Source organism: Zalophus californianus, chromosome 2 (genome assembly GCF_009762305.2).
Source record: "Zalophus californianus isolate mZalCal1 chromosome 2, mZalCal1.pri.v2, whole genome shotgun sequence".
In the NCBI taxonomy this organism is placed as follows: Eukaryota; Metazoa; Chordata; class Mammalia; order Carnivora; family Otariidae; genus Zalophus; species Zalophus californianus.
The window spans coordinates 187,890,394-187,909,061 of NC_045596.1; the positions used below are offsets into that span (position 1 = coordinate 187,890,394).

Consider the following 18,668-nt stretch of genomic DNA (forward strand, 5'->3'; position numbering starts at 1 on the left):
ACAGGACAATAAACACTGTAGATAGATGCATAGGGAAAAAAAATAAGTGGCTAAGACCTAGACAACTAATTTGCTTTTGAAATGTGACGGTGACAGAGACACTGCTGAAAAGTTCACAAACGTGCCCACCTAATTTTATCATCTCTTGTTTCTATCCTGGATGAAGAGGTTCGTGTTACTAAATTTGAAGTGAAAAAGTCAGTCGGAGAGTTTAAATTGGGCAGAGGTGCGGGATAGCAGCAAATTAAGATTGTCCTTTTCTTGGGCCCCACCCCTTTGGTTAGCCCGACAGCAAAGTTAGTGTGGGCTTCCGTCATCTAAAATTCTACCTCTCTGTGGGTGCCTGTATTTCTGGAACACTCACCCAAAATAATAAGATCGCCCTGTCTCCCCTGGTGTTGATTCTGGGTTGTGTGGGGGACCCGGCTACTCCGAAGGAGTTGGTCTCCGGACTTTCTAGTAAAGGATGAGCATAGATGTTTTTAAAAGGGGGTGCTGTACCTTTAAATTCTGAAAGTGAACTTGGCTCAGGAAGGCCAGCAGTCAAGGTCCAGCCCCTAGAAGAGAGAATAGCTCCAGATTCTCCATCCTCGGTCTTTGCAAGAGGAGGGCTGGCACAGCCGGGCGGGCGGGCTCCTGGCAGTATGGCAGTGAAGCTCAGGGCCCTCCTGCTGGTGCTCGCGCTCAGCCTGGCGCAGCCAGCCGCTGCCGGCCGAAAGCTTCTGGTGTTTCTGCTGGATGGTTTTCGCTCAGACTACATCAGTGATGAGGCCCTGGAGTCCTTGCCTGGTTTCAGAGAGATCGTGAGCCGGGGAGTAAAAGTGGATTACTTGACCCCCGACTTCCCCAGTCTCTCTTACCCCAATTACTACACCCTAATGACCGGTGAGTACTGTGTCCTCTTCTGGGTGGTGTGGGGGGGCGGGGACTGGAGTCCAACGGGGAACAGCTCCTGGCAGTGAAGTCTGCTTTCACCGTTCAGGTTTCCCTAGCTCTTTGGGACACCAAAGTTCTTGGCTGAGACTTCTTTTTCGCAGTAGTGCTGTTCTCCAAAAGTTATCTCAAAGACCTGTTTGGGTGAGGAGAACAGAGAACTACACAAATAGATGATGTTAAAAGTCATTATTTGTTTCACAAATAAAAATTCTAGTTAACTCCGTACTTTCTACGTTCAAGCTAAAAAGTCAACAGGTCTTCGTGGATTTGTACCGAATTCCTTCTGTCCCTTTGCTCGGCAGTCATCTGTCATCCTGGGGGTGTTTTGGCTGGTTTATCAATGTGCTAGACTATGAAAATTACGAATGGGATTCCTGGCTTGCGTGGAGAGAACTTGTAGGTCATATCCTGAAGTAGTACTTCGCAATGCCACTTGCCCTTCTTTTGCCTTCTTGGGCCAAGTAAAATGACATGGAGGAGAAAAAAAAATTGTTTTGTAGTTCAGATTCCCATCTTTAACTTTTAGTATCTGTTAAAACAAAACAAAACAAAACAAAACAAAACCCCAGCCAAGCAGAGCACGCTTGGGTTTGGGAAGCTGATTTTTGCCTAAAAATGATCTTCATCAGGGATCGCCAGAACGCCAAATGTGATTCCACAAATTCAGTCCTCTCTCTGTGCTATAGAACATACTTTCTGCTCTCACAGTTGGATTCCCAGCTTCCAGTTTGTTTTTTAGCTAACCTTTGTAAGGGCCAGCAAGAGGCTCTCAGAAAGAATTTAGCAAACTGTCCAGGGAGGCTGTTAAGAATGCGCTGTTATTGCTGCTTATGCAGGACTTAGCTCCGTGCTCCGAGCACAGGGAAAACTCTATAAATTATCTTAACAGGAAGAGGGTGAGAACTCTTGGATCTCATTATGGATCTCCACACAGAGGCAAACCCAAAGGAGTCTAGAAAGACAAATTGATATCTCTGACTTCATGCGTGGGTACTGGATGCATGTGTACATAAAAATGCCGTAAAATTAAGGTGGGGGAGATACTTTGGAGAATTAGAAATGAGAGCATGGGGAGAAAAAAAACCCAGACGGCACAAAGGCAAAGAATTCACTTGCTTATTTTTTAATTTCCCCCAACAAATAAACAAGCAGCCTCTGTAAGATAAAGAAGATGAACAAAAGTCCTCTCGTCCTCACTTGGCATGCTTCTCCCCTTGCAGGGAGCTGGTTCGCAGGCTGCTGGGTCACACACAGATGTTATTGTGTGTCACAGCCTGACTTCAGTTCTGTCCCGTGGAGTTTCGCACCCTCAGACCACCCCCACTCCAGTTGTCTTTCAGAGCTCTGGCTGGGAGACCCAATTCATAAAGTGCCACGTGCAGTTTTCTCCGTTCCCAGTGGAAAAATGAACAAAATCCGTTTGAGAAAGCCGGGCTCCAGTGAGTAAAAGGGGACCATGAGAGCCTCCACAGAGAAACCAAGCCAGTGGCATGGCCTTTTGATTGTCAGACCCACATTCCTGATATTGGCACAAGGAATAAATGGCACAGAGCGTCAGTCACGCGGTGACACACTTTCTTCTCAGGCTAGGGGTGTTTTCACTTGTCTACTCATGATGGAAGAGCCCTTTCCATGGTGGGACAGGCAGAGCCCATGAGTGTCTGGCAATGATCTCACCTTCACGGTCAAACTGAGGCTAGCCTGAGGAAGCCACAAGAGCTCCACATGCATTCTGCCTGAATATTTTTAGATGGTAAGATGTATTATTTGAAAGGCTTACTTACGTTGGCTTTCTCTCTTTTATAGAAGCGATATTTTTTAAAAGATGTATTTATTTATTTGAGAGAGAGAGAGCACAAGCGGGAGGGCCAGAGGGAGAAGGAGAGAGAATTTCAAGCAGACTCCGCACTGAGGGCGGAGCCCCACATGGGACTCGATCTCATGACCCTGAGATTACCACCTGAGCCGAAACCAAGAGTCGGATGCCTAACCGACTGCACTACCCAGGCGCCCCTATGGAAGCAATATTGTACACAGAATGGCTCATGTTCATGCGCACATGTCTTTGGGTTTGTATCGTACCTCCTGAGGGAAAGTATGGCTTGGAGCCGGACTGGGGGCCGGGAGGTGCTAGACCATGAAGCTGGTATCATCTCCATTGCCCTGGAACTGACTCAGGGCTACATTTAGACTTTTCCTCCCAATAGCCATGCTTAGTTTTCCACTTGATGTTGAAAAATCCCTCTGTTTTCATTTAAGGAAGGATATATCCGTTGGGAATTGTACTTAAACATATGGTTTGAGCATTTGAGCATTTTATGAATCGACAAAAGAAGCACGCTGGATCCTTTTGGTACTAAAAGATATACTGTTATAAGGGTCATCGGAATTCCTAAGAGAGACTATGATCTCACTTCATTACATGAATTACTGCTCACAAGACATAAAGCCTTTGGTGTTCTTATCTTTGCATAATGAGGAATACTAGGTTATTGGCCTTGGAGCTGGAAAAACTTGGCTGGAGTCCTCTCGGGGTCAGGATGGTGCCGGACAACTTCGGGCAGCCCAGTGCAGTGCCCTGAGCCTGTTTCCTCAGCTTCCAGGTCCCAAGTTAGGCCAGGATCTCAGGTGCTGCCAGCTGCAGACATGAAAATGAGCAGTGCGTAGGGAATTAGAAAATGTTACGACTGGCAACTCTCGGGAGGCCTAAATATAAGAAACAAAACAAATGACTGAAATTCTAGAGAGGAGAATTTTTTGGGAAGCCACATGGACAGTGATGGGGACTGAACAGTCACAGGATGCATAAGGAACCTGGGAAATCATCTAGCCCAGTCATTGACATGAAGCCCCTGCAGCTGATTTTTTTTTTTTTCTCCTTCAAAATATACACTGACATCAGGACAACTGTGAACAAAATCTCAAAAGTGACCAAGAAGATCCATCAAACAACTGATTGCTGGGGATGCACAGAATCTTAAAACAGGGTCTTTCATCCGGGGAGCCCACAGTCAAGTTGAGAAGGAGAGACACATCAGGTACCTACTGATACTCTGAGATGAATGAAAAGGGCTGAATTGTTTCCCTCCAGAATTTATGTGTTGAAGTTCCAACCCCAAGTAGCTCAGCATGTAATGTATACAGTAAAGACTGTAAAGATACAGTCTTTAAAGAGGTGAGTAAGTTGAAGGGAGGCTGTCAAAGAGGGCCCAATCCAATCTGACTGATGTCCTTTCCAAAGAGGAAGAGACACCAAGAAGAAATGTCCTCAGAGAGAAGGCCATGTGAGGAAACGGTGAGAAGGCACCATCTGCAAGCCAAGGAGAGAGGCCTCACCAGAGGTGAAACCTGCTGGCACCTTGACCTTGGAGTTCTGGAGGCTGGTGGTCGGAAATCAAGGTGTTGGCAGAGCCATGCTCTCTTGGGAAACTCCAGGGGAGAATCTCTTTCATGATTTTTCTCTTAGCTTCTAGTGTTGCCAGCAATCCTTGATATTCCCTGGCCTGTAGATGCATTGATGTCTTACTCTAGTCTCTGCCTCGGTTGTCTCATGGTGTTCTCCCTGTGTATCTCTGTGTCTCTTCTCTTCTTACAAGGACACCAGTTATATTGGATTAGGGCGCATCCTAATGACTTCATTTTAACTTGAATACGTCTGCAAAGACCTTGGTTCCAAATAAGGTCACAGTCACCAGTACTACGGGACAGAACGTCAACATGGTTTGGGGGAACACAATTCAACCCTTAACACACGGTAGAGTGGAAAGAACTGTGAATTTGTTGCAGAAGACCTGATTTCATCTATTCTGTCACCTCTTACCTTTCAGAATTTGAGTAAGTTCTTGGAATATTGTCCGTCAGTCGAATGGAGAAAGGAAAACTAACCCAGCAGGCTGGTTGGAGGACAGAATGGGACACCTCGTGTAAAGCCACCATTATAAAACCTGAACCTATTACGCACTTTATCACTAAGATTAGGCTAAATTATGTTGTCGTAACAAGCTGTATCAGAGGCTTACAACCAAGGTTTATCTCTCACTCGTGTACACGGACCTTAAGGTCTAACTCTGCCCTATTTCCTCTTCATTTTGAGACCCAGGCTGAAAAAGCAACTTCTATATGAGGCGTGCTGCTCACATGGCTAAGGGAAAAGGAACGTAGCAGAATGACGTGGCAGTGCTTAGAACCTCCGCTCAAAGCGGCACAAGTCACATCCCCTCATTCCATTGGCCAAAGCAAATTATGTTGCCAAAGCTTGATGCCAGTAGGTCAGGGATGCATAATCCTCTCACAGTGGGGACAGGAATTGCCTGGAACATTAATGCCGTGTATCACACACACCGAACGGGTACTAGTTGCATTTTATAGGAAGCTTGTGGGGCTTTGTGAGAAGGAATGCCATGGAGATAAGGGTCCGCAATGCAAGGGAGGGAAGTATTATCGGGAGTTACACTGGGCTTGACCATTTCCATTCAGTTCCATCTAGAACTAAACATTGAAAGACGAGTGGAAAGATTTTTTAGCAGGAGATGCATTTTAGGCCAGATCTTAAGAAAAAAAAAAGAAAAGAAAGAAATCCATGAAGTCTGCGAGATGTGAGGGCCACAGTACAAGCAAATCAGAGAGGCCGAACGAGGCAGGTGAAGGGGCACTAAACCTATTCACCACCTGGGTGTGGGTTGAAGGGCTAGAGGTGAATTTGGAGGAAAAAAAAAAAAAAAGTCATGCAGTTGATGGAAGGCTCTGAAAGCTGAATTGAAAATAACCCAGTAGGCTCCTCCTTTCTTCCTCTTCTGCTTCAAACGTTCAAGCATCTATCCTTCGTGATGGACTGTAAGTGAGGAGCTGAATTTGAAGAGCAGCTTGGAGGCAGCGCTCGCCGAGGCTAACATGGTACTGAGAGGGTAAGAAGAAGTAAGAGGAAGGGAGCCTGAATCGGTTCCCAGACCAGGAGGCATTCAGAGTCTGGGACTCCTGTGAGCAGAGACCAGAGACGGGAAAGTTTGGAGGCCCGTCTATTTGGGGAAGTAAATTTTATCAGAATAGATTTCCAAGTTGGAGTAGGCTATTCACCTGGAATTGGCCCTTTAGGGGATCAGAGAGAGTGTCTTAAAGGACAGTTGCAGAAACATGTGGAATAACCATGGGGGTAAAAGGGAGAAATTGCTCCTGTGGATCCCAGTGGATCCACAGTGAATGGACTTCTTATCTCTCTGGATGCCCCAAGCTGGTGGAGGCTATTTCTCACAGATGCACAGCTAACTCTGTCTTCCCATCTGCATGAACTTGGTCTACATTTTGTCGTTTACTTCCCAAGGACACATAATCATACTTTTCTAAGGGGTCCCGGTCACGCTGCCTCAAAAAGCAGGCTGGCTAGGTAGAGTACAGGGCAACAGAAGCGTGAAGAGCAGTAACCGGCTCATGCCCAGAGAAAAAAGTGTGTTCCAGGAATTTACAAAAATAATCTTTCCTGGCACACCATTATTTAAGCTCCCATCAGCAGACCTCTCTACACCGAAGTGCCACTTTTCAAAAAGTGTGTTTCTCTTGGCTTCCTTGGTGATGAGAGGGCGTTCTTGTTCTATGGCATTCAGCTGCTGGAACCTGACTCCCTGAAGAAGGGAATGGTTAGCGCTGTGGGGAAAGCTTAAAAATGTGGTGAAAGCTTTTGATTATAAATAACAGCAAACTCTTTTCCAGAAGGTCCACCCGCACAGTCCTCAAACCATGGCTGCTCTCCACTCCCCCTTCCCCTCACCCCAATGTTGATTGATAGGACCATATTCCTCCTGCCAAGGCTTCTGGGGGTTTGGTTGAAGCACACTGCTCTCAGTACCTGCTTCATCATGAATGATATGCCAAAAATGGGTTAAAGGGCATTTAAAATTATTTTGGAGGGAGCCTGAGTCAGCGTGGTAACATTTATTTCAGTTTAAACAACACATACTCAAGTTTCAGAGCCCCCTTCCATGAATAGCGCCATTGTGTCCACCATCCTCCAGGCGAGGACCTGGGGCAGGTCTGGGGCTCCTCTGGCTCCTGTGTGTAGCATTTGGCTCTCGTTGGATATTGTGCTTGATCATAACCTAGTCCTACCTCCAGCCATTTCCATTGCAGGGAGAAAGGGTCTGGCAGACAGGTCATGGAACCATGTGGAGCAGTCTCATTTGGAGAAAGGGCTGCTCAGACTGGGATCATAAACAGACTTGTAGTTGGGGTTACGGCAGATATTTTACCCCTTGATGAAGTAACTCCCCCTGGGTGCCTGCCTCTAAGAACTTCTGCGGTAGCCAGGCGCGCAACAGGAGGACGAGTGGGGTCACCGTGAGAACGCAGGCACGTGGCTGCAGCAGAGTGTCCCAGGTGGGACCCATGAATGGGTCTCAGGTGTGCCAAGGGGCCTGGTCCCCTACCCAGTCACCCGGGGATGAACAGCCTTGTGTGTTCACCCCACGTTGTCCAACCCAAATGTATGATGTGAAGCCGGTTAGGAAGCGTTGGCGGACCAGAGAGAGAGCAGAAGGGAGGGCAGGGTGCCAGGGCTCTTCTCCTGACTGCCAGGACCCACTGGGACATCAGATAGATCATATCGTCTTCCTAGTCCTGAGTTCCTATGGCTTTTAAGATGGGAGGCCTGGGAAAGAGGAGCCCTGGGGTTAACTGTGCACTAAGTGAGCGCCAGATATATGCTGGGAATGTTCTAAGTGCCCTGTTCTAGGTGCTGGGAATAGTCAGGGAGGCTCAAAGGAGATTCTCAGGGGCCACGGTGGGGTGGAGGGAAAGGGTGATCAAATGGGGTTCTTGAATGACATTCTGCATCCCTCTCCTGTTAGGATAACAGCGAGTCCTCTTGGAGGCCTCTAACGCATTTGAAGAAAGCAGTCTGTGGTGCACCCCACCGGCCGCTGATGGCCCTGGACAAGGATGCTGGCCTGAGGGGAGGGTGAGAGGGATGGCGGTCCCCACATTCTAGGGAGGTAGTGGGTAAGCCACCCATAGAGTTTCCCTGAGAGGTCCCTGGACCTTGGCTCTTCTTCCAGATTCTGCACACAAGGCAAATAAGTCAGCCCACTGGCTCTGCAGCCCGTCTAGTTTTCCCTGAAAAATTATCTATATGTATAAGGATTTGGCTTTCTCAGGTGGGCTTGAGAAAACATTCTGCTTTCATGGTTGAAGGCAAAAACCTTAAACAAACATAGGTGTTTCGGAGAAAGCCTCAAATATTGGGCTTCTAGTCATTCACTGGCAGACCACAGGCCCAGCCTTGAACATACTCCCCACCCCTGTCAGGCCCCGCCCCTGTAGGGGTTACACGTAATGAAAGCCTATTAAAGGGTTATCCCCCCAGGCCCACCCTCAATGGCTACGTGAGCTCCATTTCTGGGCTTTGGTGTGTTCTCCTTGATAAAGGAGGCGGACCCTCTCTAGGGTACACCCCTGACCTGGAAGACAACCCGCCAAGAGTCCACAGAGTCCACCAACGAGGGCAGATGTGAGTCCAGGCCACGTCAGGCCTGACCTCAGAGAAGTCACCAGGGTCTACGCTCCTGAAAAAGGCCCCCGAGTCACTCACGCTGAGATGTTTCCAGCAGCCAGGCCACGTACTATGTGTGAGTGGTTAGTTATTTTAAAATTTTTTCACGCATGTTCTCCTAGTCTCCTGTCACAGACACTCTCTCCCACCCTCTGTCTGGCCGGGTTCCACCAGGAGGCAGGAGGTACAAGCAGCCCCGGCTCGGAGGCACCCCCATTTAAGGTCATCGGGACCCAGCCAAGGATTTTTGGCAATGGGAGGAAAAACATACCTTTAAACATACACAAGAAAGAGAGCCATGGTTCCCTCTTAGAGATAGATGAGAGACGAAGAGGGGAAGGAGATGTCTTATTGCCTGTCTTTTGAACAATATGATTTCTCTATTCAAAATATTAAACTAAAAATATACCCGTATCCAGTGGAATGTGCTCATCTGTAGTTGAGTAAGCAGACATTTTAATTTAGCATTGATAAAGCCCTCTGTTTTGCTTCAGGCTGCTATAACAAAGAACTATAGTTTAGGTGGCTTATAAACAACAGAAATTTATTTTTCACAGTGCTTGGGGCTGGAAGTCTCTGATCAGCATGCCAGTGTGGTCTGGGTCTGGCGAGGATACTCTTCTGGGTTGTAAAGGACCATTTCCTCATTGTGTCCTCACATGGCAGAAAGAGGGTGAGAGCGTTCTCTGGGGTCCCTTTTATGAGGACACTAATCCCATTCGTGAAGGCTCCATCCTCATGACCTAGGCACCTCCCAGAGGCCCAGCCTCTTAATAACATCACATTGGAAATTAGACTTTAATATATGAATCTTTTAGGGAGACAAACATTTGGTCCATTGCACTGCCTTCGTGACTTAGGAAAGTATCTTCACACTGAAAGAGTTTTTAAAAAGACGTTTTCCAACCGAGTGGGCATAAAGCGGTGTTTTGTGGTTTGGTTTGGTTTGGTTTTCTCAGTCCGTGTTGCAGGCTTGCAAACAACAACCAGCCAGGGCTCAGGAGACCCATGGTGAAGGCCACTGTCATCATCCTTCATGGAACACTATCGCCTCATGGGGGCTGACACTGCCCCTTCAAGAGGCAGGACTAAAGACAGTCTATCAGGCCTCTGAAGCCTTGTTGCTAGCCTCTGAAGGCCTTCCAATCCCCAGGTGGGTCCCTCAAGCTATCCCTGCAGACCAAACCACTCCACACAGCAATCCATCCTGCTTTTGTTTTTTTTTGTTTTTTTTTTTTTAAGATTTTATTTATTTATTCATGAGAGAGGGAGAGAGAGGGAGAGAGAGAGAGAAGCAGAGGGAGAAGCAGGCTCCCAAGGAGCAGGGAGCCCGATGTGGGACTCGATCCCAGGACCCCGGGATCATGACCTGAGCCGAAGGCAGACGCTTAACCATCTGAGCCACCCAGGCACCCTCCATCCTGCTTTTGGTCTACACTTGCTCAAGGGCAATGGAGTGTTAGCAGTCTCTGCATCTGGGCCCAGTGCTTGCCCAGAAAAGACACTCCATTCATGTTTGTTGGATCCTGTTGGTTCAGCCAGTAACTGGACTTCTGTCCGACCCCATGGTGGAAGCCTTATGTTTTCTATCTTTTTTGTAGACTCTAGAGTTTTGTTGCTGAACCTCATCTACTAAGGTTCCACTGTTCTTTAACAAACCACTGGTGCATTCACATATGTGTGTTGATCTCACTGGACTCTGGCGTCCTTCTGGCCATGTTCCATAGGCTTCTAAGGTCCCCCCCTTCACCTTTACACTGGATGTGCTTCTCCTCCCCCAGGGCCCATAGCAACACCATTGCTACTTTTAACCTGTCCTCCTGGACTCTCCATTACCCACGGCTGTCTTCCTTTGTGCTGGGCTCTGTGGGTGGATCTGATTCCATGTTCCTGTTACTCCCCGTCTATCCCCTTCCCCTGCAGCTTAGGCAGCTGGCTCTGTCCCAAACCATGACACCCCTCCTTGTACATTCAGACTCCATTTTAGCATGCATTCATCAGTGTAAAATATAAAATTAAAACTATGTGAAGGAGCTTGGGAATATGTAACAAAACCCACTACATCCCAATCCAGAATTTCCCCCAGAGGCATTCAGAATTACAAAATGTAAGAACCAGAAGCAGCCTTAGAAATGCTTGTGCATTTATTTGTCTCATTGTGCAGAACAGGAGACCGAGGCCGAAGATTCAGACCCAGCAGCTAGGTAAGGGCAGAGCCTCACCAAGCACAGGGCTCCGAGGCCAGCTGGGATCTGGCGACCCTCAAATGCACAGGGACAGAAGCCCAGGCGTCCTTTGCTACCCCTCCTGCCTGTTTGTCTGGTAGGCTCCTCCGCCTGAGCTCTCAGCTCAGCTCTGGACCCACCACTCTTTCAGAGAGGGGCTTCCCTGTCTGGGTGGCTCTGCTTCTTTTCTCACCTTGACTGAGCTCTCCCGGGATGTAGAAGCTGAAATGGAATGCGATTCAAAGAAGCTTTCTGTGAGGTTTCGTCAAAGATCTGATCAAGGAGGAGGTGGATCCATCTAGAAGACCGGGGGTGGTGCTCGGATGCAGCTCAGCCATCCTCCCTACTTCCCCGTGCCACCGATGGTCATTGAAGGCAGGCCGCTCTCCTTTAAGCTCCTTAAATAACCTCCCCAAGCTCTGATGGAGCAGATCAGAAAATCATGTTCCAAAGAATTCCCTCTCAGACTGTGTCAGCATGTACTTCAACATCTAGCTAAAAGCTAAAATAATCAGAAGAAAAAAAAAATGACTTTATTGATCGAATTCCAGCCATCTGTTTGCTCTTTTGAAATGAGTAGCCAGCTGTGTGGATGTCTCGAAAATTCACCTCAGTGGAGAGTTTCCCTCAGTGGACATCAGATTAGTCCCTACCCTTCAGGGTCCTGCTGGCCAGTTGTGAAATACCCGTTGGAATGGAATTCTGGAGAATGATTGAATGATCTGTTCACCTCCCCCTTGTCACCTCCCTATTTTTGTTGGCGGCCTCTCTGGGAACTCTTCAGGCCTTCCCTTTGCTTATACTACTTATGACTTCTGGAAGGGCTCTGCTCCCATCCTCTGCTCCAGCCCAGATGCCAACTTACCTACCTCTTTCAAGCCAAAATAAAATGTCTCTCCTCTAAAAACCTTGACCCACAGAGAGTAACCTTTCAGAGCTGCATGGTGCTTTGAGATCTATTTGCTAATTCCTCTACCACTTACTGTCTGAACCGCAGAATTTGGTAACTGCAACATAGAATGTGGACCTGTATGCATGTAATACATTCATATACGAATATTCTCTATGCGAGAATATATTGAACATTTACTATTCTAAATCAGTTGCTGTTCTAAAGATGACCGGGACATGGCTTCTGTCTTAGATGAACTTGCAATTAAGCTGGAGCAACTAAGTATGTGTTGAAATAAATATAATCACAGCACAGAATAGAATAGGCACAGGAGATACAGAGACCATTTCTGAAAGTGCGTGGTGAAGAGGAAAGGTTTGCTGAAGGTGTTGATAATTAAAGCCTGAGGGATTTGGACAGGTTGAAACTCGGAGGAAGGGCCTTAAGGGTGGCCGGGCTTATGGAAGTCAAGGGCCAGAGGTGGAAAAGAGGAAGAACATGTGGAAAGTAGGACTGGGCTTTGAGGTGCTTCCTGTGACATTACTGAGCAGCGTGGGTCCGAGGGAGGCTACGCAGCTCTGAGCTGAGAACTCACCTGGGAGTCGGGTCCTCAGAAGCAGAACGAACCTGGGATCAAGGGTCTGCTAGGCTCTGTGGCGAGGGAATGGGCAAGACAGGCTGGATGTGGAGGTTCAGAGAAAAAAAGAAGTCTCAGTATCAGACAAGAATTCAAGCTAGTCCTATGGGAATATTAATGACTTAATCTGTGTGTAAAGTGGATCCACGTTCACAGTCTTGAACGTGCAAGAAACAGTGCACGTCTTTATCGTCTTTAAAAAAAAAATCTATGCAAGGGATGAATCACTGAATTCTACTCCTGCAAACAATATTACACTATATGTTAACAATTAGAATTTAAATAAAAATTTGAAAAAAATAAAAATGAAAAATAGAAATTTACAATTTATTCCTAAAATAACTAGACCTCTTATGTCTGAGCCCCCCACAAATCTGAATCTATGGGTGAACCTGAAAACATGCTAAGTCAAATAAGCCGTACACAAAAGCACAAATATTAGGTGATTCCACTTATGTGAGGTACGTGGGGTAGTCAGATTCGTAGAGGCGGGAGGTAGAATGGTGGTAACTAGGGGCCTGAAGGAATGGGAAGTTAGTGTTTAATAGGACAGGGTTTCAGTTTGGGATAAGAGAAGTTCTGGAGGTAGACGGTGGTGATGGTCGCACAACAGCATGAATGTACTTAATGCTACTGAACTGCAAACTGAAAAATGGTTAAAATGGTGAATTTTATATTATCTGTATTTTACCACAACTAAAAAAAAAAAAAAATCCTAAATCTGACTCAGCCTCCCATCCCACTGGGCTCAGTGAAAATTCAGTCTCAGTCACTGCTGGGTGGGTAGTGGGGTGACTTTTCTTCCTCGTCTAGGGTTATGCAAAGGTCCTGGGTCATATATAATCCTAAGGCATTGAGGACAGTAGCCCTTGTCATCGGTCCACCCTGGTTCCCACCAAATGCCCACATGTCAATCCGTGTGGCTCCAGAGACCAGGCTCTGCTGCTCTGAGCTGGAAAACCTTGTGCCTTGACTCCAGCCTCCCTTGTGTCTCTCAGATGTCAGTCCTCTCCATGGAGTTCTGCCACCAGGCAGTGCATCATTTTCTGCTCTCATTGGATCAGTAAATCCTTCTTACCTCTCCCATGGTCTGGAGGAAAAATTTCCACCAGGATAAGTTTCGTGGGTGTGTGACCTATGCAGTCACACCGGGCCCCATGTTTATAGGGACCCTGTTCTTGCTTTCATGCTCTGCTGTCACCATTTTGAAATTCTTAATAATTTATGAACAAGGGATCCCACATTGTCATGTTGCACTAGGTCCTACAAGTTATGTAGCCCATCCTGCCTTCAGAGACATGTTCACAGTGTGTTCAGATGAGCTCAATTTGAGATAATAAAATGTCCCAAAGGAAAGAGTGTGTCCATTAGGCAATATCAGCTGTTTTTCCAGAAACACAGACCACTCCAAAGACAAAAGGGGCTGGATGTCTGCTTGAAACACAATGGAGGGAAATACATAAGAAGAGAACAGGCAGGTTCATATTTCAGTAAAATATCTCAATGCAGTATCTAAATCAGTTGTTTATACTCTCATACCTTGGGCACTTGCAAGATATCTGGGCGGTGATTTCTTTACCAGTCATGACGGCTTAGAGATAAAGATTTCAGAGTTGTCCTCAGAGAGGTGGGAGATTATGTAAGTTGATGAGGTCCCTTGGGAAGAGTATGTCAAGAGAAGAAAAAGAGGTCAAAATGAAACCTTGAGGGACCTTGCTTACATTTAGGGAGTACGATGGAGAAGAAGAAAGAAGAAGGAGAAGGAGAAGGAGAAGGAGAAGGAGAAGGAGAAGGAGAAGGAGAAGAAAGAGAAGAAGAAGAAGAAGAAGAAGAAGAAGAAGAAGAAGAAGAAGAAGAAGAAGAAGAAGAAGAAGAAGAAGAAGAAGAAGAAGAAAAGGGGACAAGAAGTACAGACCTATCACAGACCATTCTAGCGAAGACCCAAAATGAAAATCAGCAGGAGTCAAACAGGGTCAAAGTAATCAAGGAAAAAGATTTTTCAACGGGAGACAGAATTACCATACAGAAGAACTAAAGAAAAGAAGAAACAAAAAGTCATTAGATTAGGGGACTTGCACATAGCAGCAGGGTTTGGAGACCAGTAGGGAGATGGAAAGGAGGGACAATGGTTTGTAGATGAATTCTGTATGTGGAGGGTTTGGGGGCTGGTGTTTGCCTGTGTCACCTAGAATGTGGAGGATTTAACCTAGTCTTGATATGCTGGTTTATGGGTTTATATAGTTGTGATAGCAACTGATCTTTTAAAATTATTATTACAGTTTTATTTACATGCCATCAAATCCATCCATTTATAGTGTACAATTCAATGACTTTTAGTATATTTACAGAGGTGTGCAACTATCATCGCAATATAATTTTAGACTATTTCCATCACCCCACAACAAAACCTTATACCCTGTAGTTGCTCTTCCTTCCCACTTCCAGCAACCACGTTAGGCAACCACTAATTTAGCTTCCTTCTCTAAAGATTAACCTTTTCTCGACATTTTATATAAATCAAACCACAGGATATGTGTTTTTTTGTGTCTGGCTTCTGTCACTACTCATAGTGATTTTGAGGTCCATCCGTGTTGTATCAGTACACATTTCCTTTCCACTGGCAAGGAGTCTTCCATTATACAGATAGACCACATTGCATTTATCCATTCACCAGCTGATGAACATTTGGGTTGTTCCCATTTTTCGGCTGATGTGAATAATGCTGCTACAAACATTCACGTACAAAGTCTTTGTCTAGACAAACGTTGTCTTTTCTTCTGAGAAACTGCCAAACTGGCTTTCCGAAATGGCTGCATGACTTTACGTTCCCACCAGCAATGTATGAGCGGGTCCCATTTCTCTACATCCTCAGTAACACTTGTCACTGTCTTTTCTCATTATCACCATTCTAGTGAGTGAGAAGTGGTATTTCACTGTGGTTTTTAGTTGCATTTTTCCCTAATGATTAATGATTCTTGACATAACACACTTAGTGGCTATTTGATAACTTCTTGGGAAGGATATCTATTCAAATTATATTATCCATTTTTAAAAATTGGGTTATCTGTTTCTATTATTAGTTGTAGGAGTTTTTCATACATTTTGGATATGCTTTTCCTAGAGGAAATATGACTTGCAAATATTTTCTCTTAAGAGCCGGGCTGTTTTTTCACTTTCCTTTTTTTTTTTTTTAAAGATTTTTATTTATTTATTGAGAGAGAAAGAGAGAATGGTAGAGAGAGAGCATGAGAGGGAGGAAGGTCAGAGGGAGAAGCAGACTCCCCGCTGAGCAGGGAGCCCAATGCGGGACTCGATCCCGGGACTCCAGGATCATGACCTGAGCTGAAGGCAGTCGCTTAACCAACTGAGCCACCCAGGCGCCCGTTTTTTCACTTTCCTAAGTGAAGGGGCTTCAAGTGTCAAAGCATTTAATGAAGTCTATTCATTGATTCTTTTCCCTTTATCACTTGTACTTTTCATGTCATCTGTAAGAAATAGCTGCTGAAGCCAACGTCATGAAGATTTACTCCTGTGTTTCCTTTTAAGAGTTTTGCACTTTTAGCTCTTACATTTAGGTTTGCGATCCATTTTGAGTTAATTTTTGTATCATGTGAAGTAGTCACACAGGACCATGTGTCAAAAAGAGTATTCCTTTCCTGCTGAATTGTCTTGACACTTTGTTGAAAAGCAACTGACCATAAATGTTAGAGTTTATTCCTGGGCTCTCTATTTTATTCCATATGTCCCTCCTTATGCCAGGACCATACTGTCATGATTACTTGGCTTTGTAATAAGTTTTGAAATCAGGATGTGATTCTTACCCCCCGACTTTGTGCTTGCTTTTTTTTTTTTAAAAGATTTTATTTATTTGAGAGAGAGAATGAGATAGAGAGAGCACGAGAGGGAAGAGGGCCAGAGGGAGAAGCAGACTCCCTGCCGAGCAGGGAGCCCGATGCGGGACTCGATCCCAGAACTCCAGGATCATGACCTGAGCCGAAGGCAGTCGCTTAAGCAGCTGAGCCACCCAGGCGCCCCTGTGCTTGTTTTTAAAGATGTTTTTGTCTATTCTCAGTCACTTGTATTTCCCAGTGAGTTTTAAGATGAGCTTGTCAACCTCTGGGGAAAAAAAAGAAAAAGAAAAAGAAACCCAGCTAGGATTTTGATAGGGATTGTATCGAATTTGAACAATTTTAGAAAGCATTGCCACCTCAACAACATGATGTCCTCTGATCCGTAAACATGGGGTGTGTTTCCATTTATTCACGTTCTAAACCCTTTCAGCCATCTTTGATAATTTTCCATGCATAAGTCTTGCACTTCTTTTGTTAGATATTTCTAAGCACTTCATTCTTTTTGATATTGTTGTTAATGGAATTATTTTCTTAATTTCATTTTTGCAGCATATGAAAGCCCAGTTGGTTTGGGGGTGGTTGATCTTGTATGTGGTGACCTTGTATGTGGTGACTAACAAACAAGGTTTATTAGTTCTAATAGTATTTTGTGGATTCCATCGGATTCTCTGCATACAAGAATATGCAAGATCATGTTTCCTGCAAATAAAGACAATTACTTCTTTCTTTCTCAGCTTGATGCCAGGAAGTTGTCAGGAGTTACATAAGGGCATTTTTTGCAGATGAGAGACCCTAAGTCTAGAGAGGGTAAGCAGCTTGTCTGAGGTCACCTAGCCAGGAAGTGAGTAAATAGGACCAGAACAGAGGACCTCTACCCCCATCCATCACTCAGCATTTTCGCCACGCAGCCTCTGGTTGGTAGAGAAGACAATGGATGGCCTATATCTCTACAGCACTCCTATTGTCTTCCAGATTCAGTCAAGCCGGGAGCAGAATGTACATTTCCCAGATGTCTGCAGTATTTCTATGCCTGTATATCTGTAGCACTCAGTGCTAGGTGCTTTCAAGTACTACATCAGTCAATCCTCATAAAACCCTGTGTGGTAGGCATGAGTTATACCCATTCCGTGGATGAGGAGATCAAGGCTGTGAGGTAATAAATTACTCGCCCGGGATCACAAAGGCCATAAACAGCAGAACCATGAGTACAAAATCCTGTGCTCCTCCCATGACATCATGCTCTCCTCTCCTTTCCTGCTCTCAAGGAAGTGGCCCGAGGGCAGCCCCGCCCTGTGCAGCAAGTGTCTGCCCCTCAGACAGTGACCTCGTAGCGGCCTCACACGCCTGGCGCGCGCCTGCACCTGCAGCTACCCGTAGTGCATGAGTCAGTGCCTTTCCAGGCTTCCTCCAGACTAAGCAGCCTCATGGGCAACTATGTTTTTAAGCCCTCCTTTGGGAGCCTCAATGGACAATGTGAACAAAAGGCGCTTCTGGGGGGTGAGTATAAAAGAGAGGATTCAACCTCAGACACTTAGCTACTTATCTCAAATGGCCGAGGCTGAACAGTTGTGAGGAATGGTTTAGACAGGCCTCTTTTGATAAGCCACATCTGGGATCCTGACCCAGACCACCAAGATGCATCTCTGGACCATTGTTTCTACTTACACTTGGTTCTGGGGGCCTGGGAGGCCACGGCAGCCCCTCAATGGAGAGGGAGTCCGAGTTGCCCCCCATCCCACCCGTGCTCCCTGACACTCAGTAGGAACCCAGTAAATGCCTCTTTGTATTTGTTCTAAAGTTACTTGGAAACTGCTTTCCCTTAAACACTAGGCCAGTTTCTCTCTTCCGCATCCCGCCCCCACTCCTAACAGAAGGGGACGTCCCACTGCCAGTCTTTCAAGCGGGACGTTCTCAGGCTCACAGCCGATGAAAGATCCAAGCAGAAATGGCCAAGATCGCCTCGGACTGAGCTCTGTGTTTCTCTCTGTCATCTTCTCCCCCAGGTCAGTCCACACCCAACCCAGGACAGGCCCTAGAAACACAAAGCAGAAACGGGTATTGTTAAGTATCTTGCAAACGCAAAGATTTTAAGAGACGATGGAGTCCGAGAAACTGAGGGTTCTAGAGGGGAGGGGGGTGGGGGGACGGGTTAGCCTGGTGATGGGTATTAAAGAGGGCACGTTCTGCACGGAGCACTGGGTGTTGTATGCAAACCATGAATCACGGAACCCTACATCAAAAACTAATGATGTAATGTATGGTGACTGACATAACTAATAAAACAAAATAAATAAAAATAAAAAAATAAATTGAAAAAAAAGGCAAATAGACACCCAACCTAAAACTCTTACGATTTGCCTTTTTACTAAATTCCAAATTGGTGAGTGAGCGAGCGCCCGGGTGATTTGAAACGACTTCTTTTGTACTCCCCAGAGATTGCAGGTTTGGGAGTTTGAGGCATTTACAATGGAGAGTCTGGAAAAGTTCTCAGAAACAACAGTTCCCAGGGGCGACTTGGTGTGAGGTAGAAGGTCTCCTGCCCCAGGCCGGCTTCCGGGTGGTTTTGTGGTCAGCAGGAGAATAAGAATTC

At 46.0% G+C, this 18,668-nt stretch overlaps 1 protein-coding gene across 2 annotated transcripts in view; it reads left to right on the plus strand.

Annotated features, from left to right (window-relative positions):
• The first annotated feature begins 537 nt into the window (after positions 1-537).
• Positions 538-18,668, plus strand: part of ENPP6 (ectonucleotide pyrophosphatase/phosphodiesterase 6) — a 112,088-nt gene continuing 93,957 nt past the window's right edge. Inside the window, exon 1 of one of the 2 annotated variants that reach the window (XM_027599988.2) lies at positions 538-885. In XM_027599988.2, the coding sequence (XP_027455789.1) occupies positions 645-885 (241 nt within the window). In that variant the 5' untranslated portion in view covers positions 538-644. The remainder of the gene's footprint in view (positions 886-18,668) is intronic. The other variant, XM_027599987.2, reaches the window with a different exon arrangement.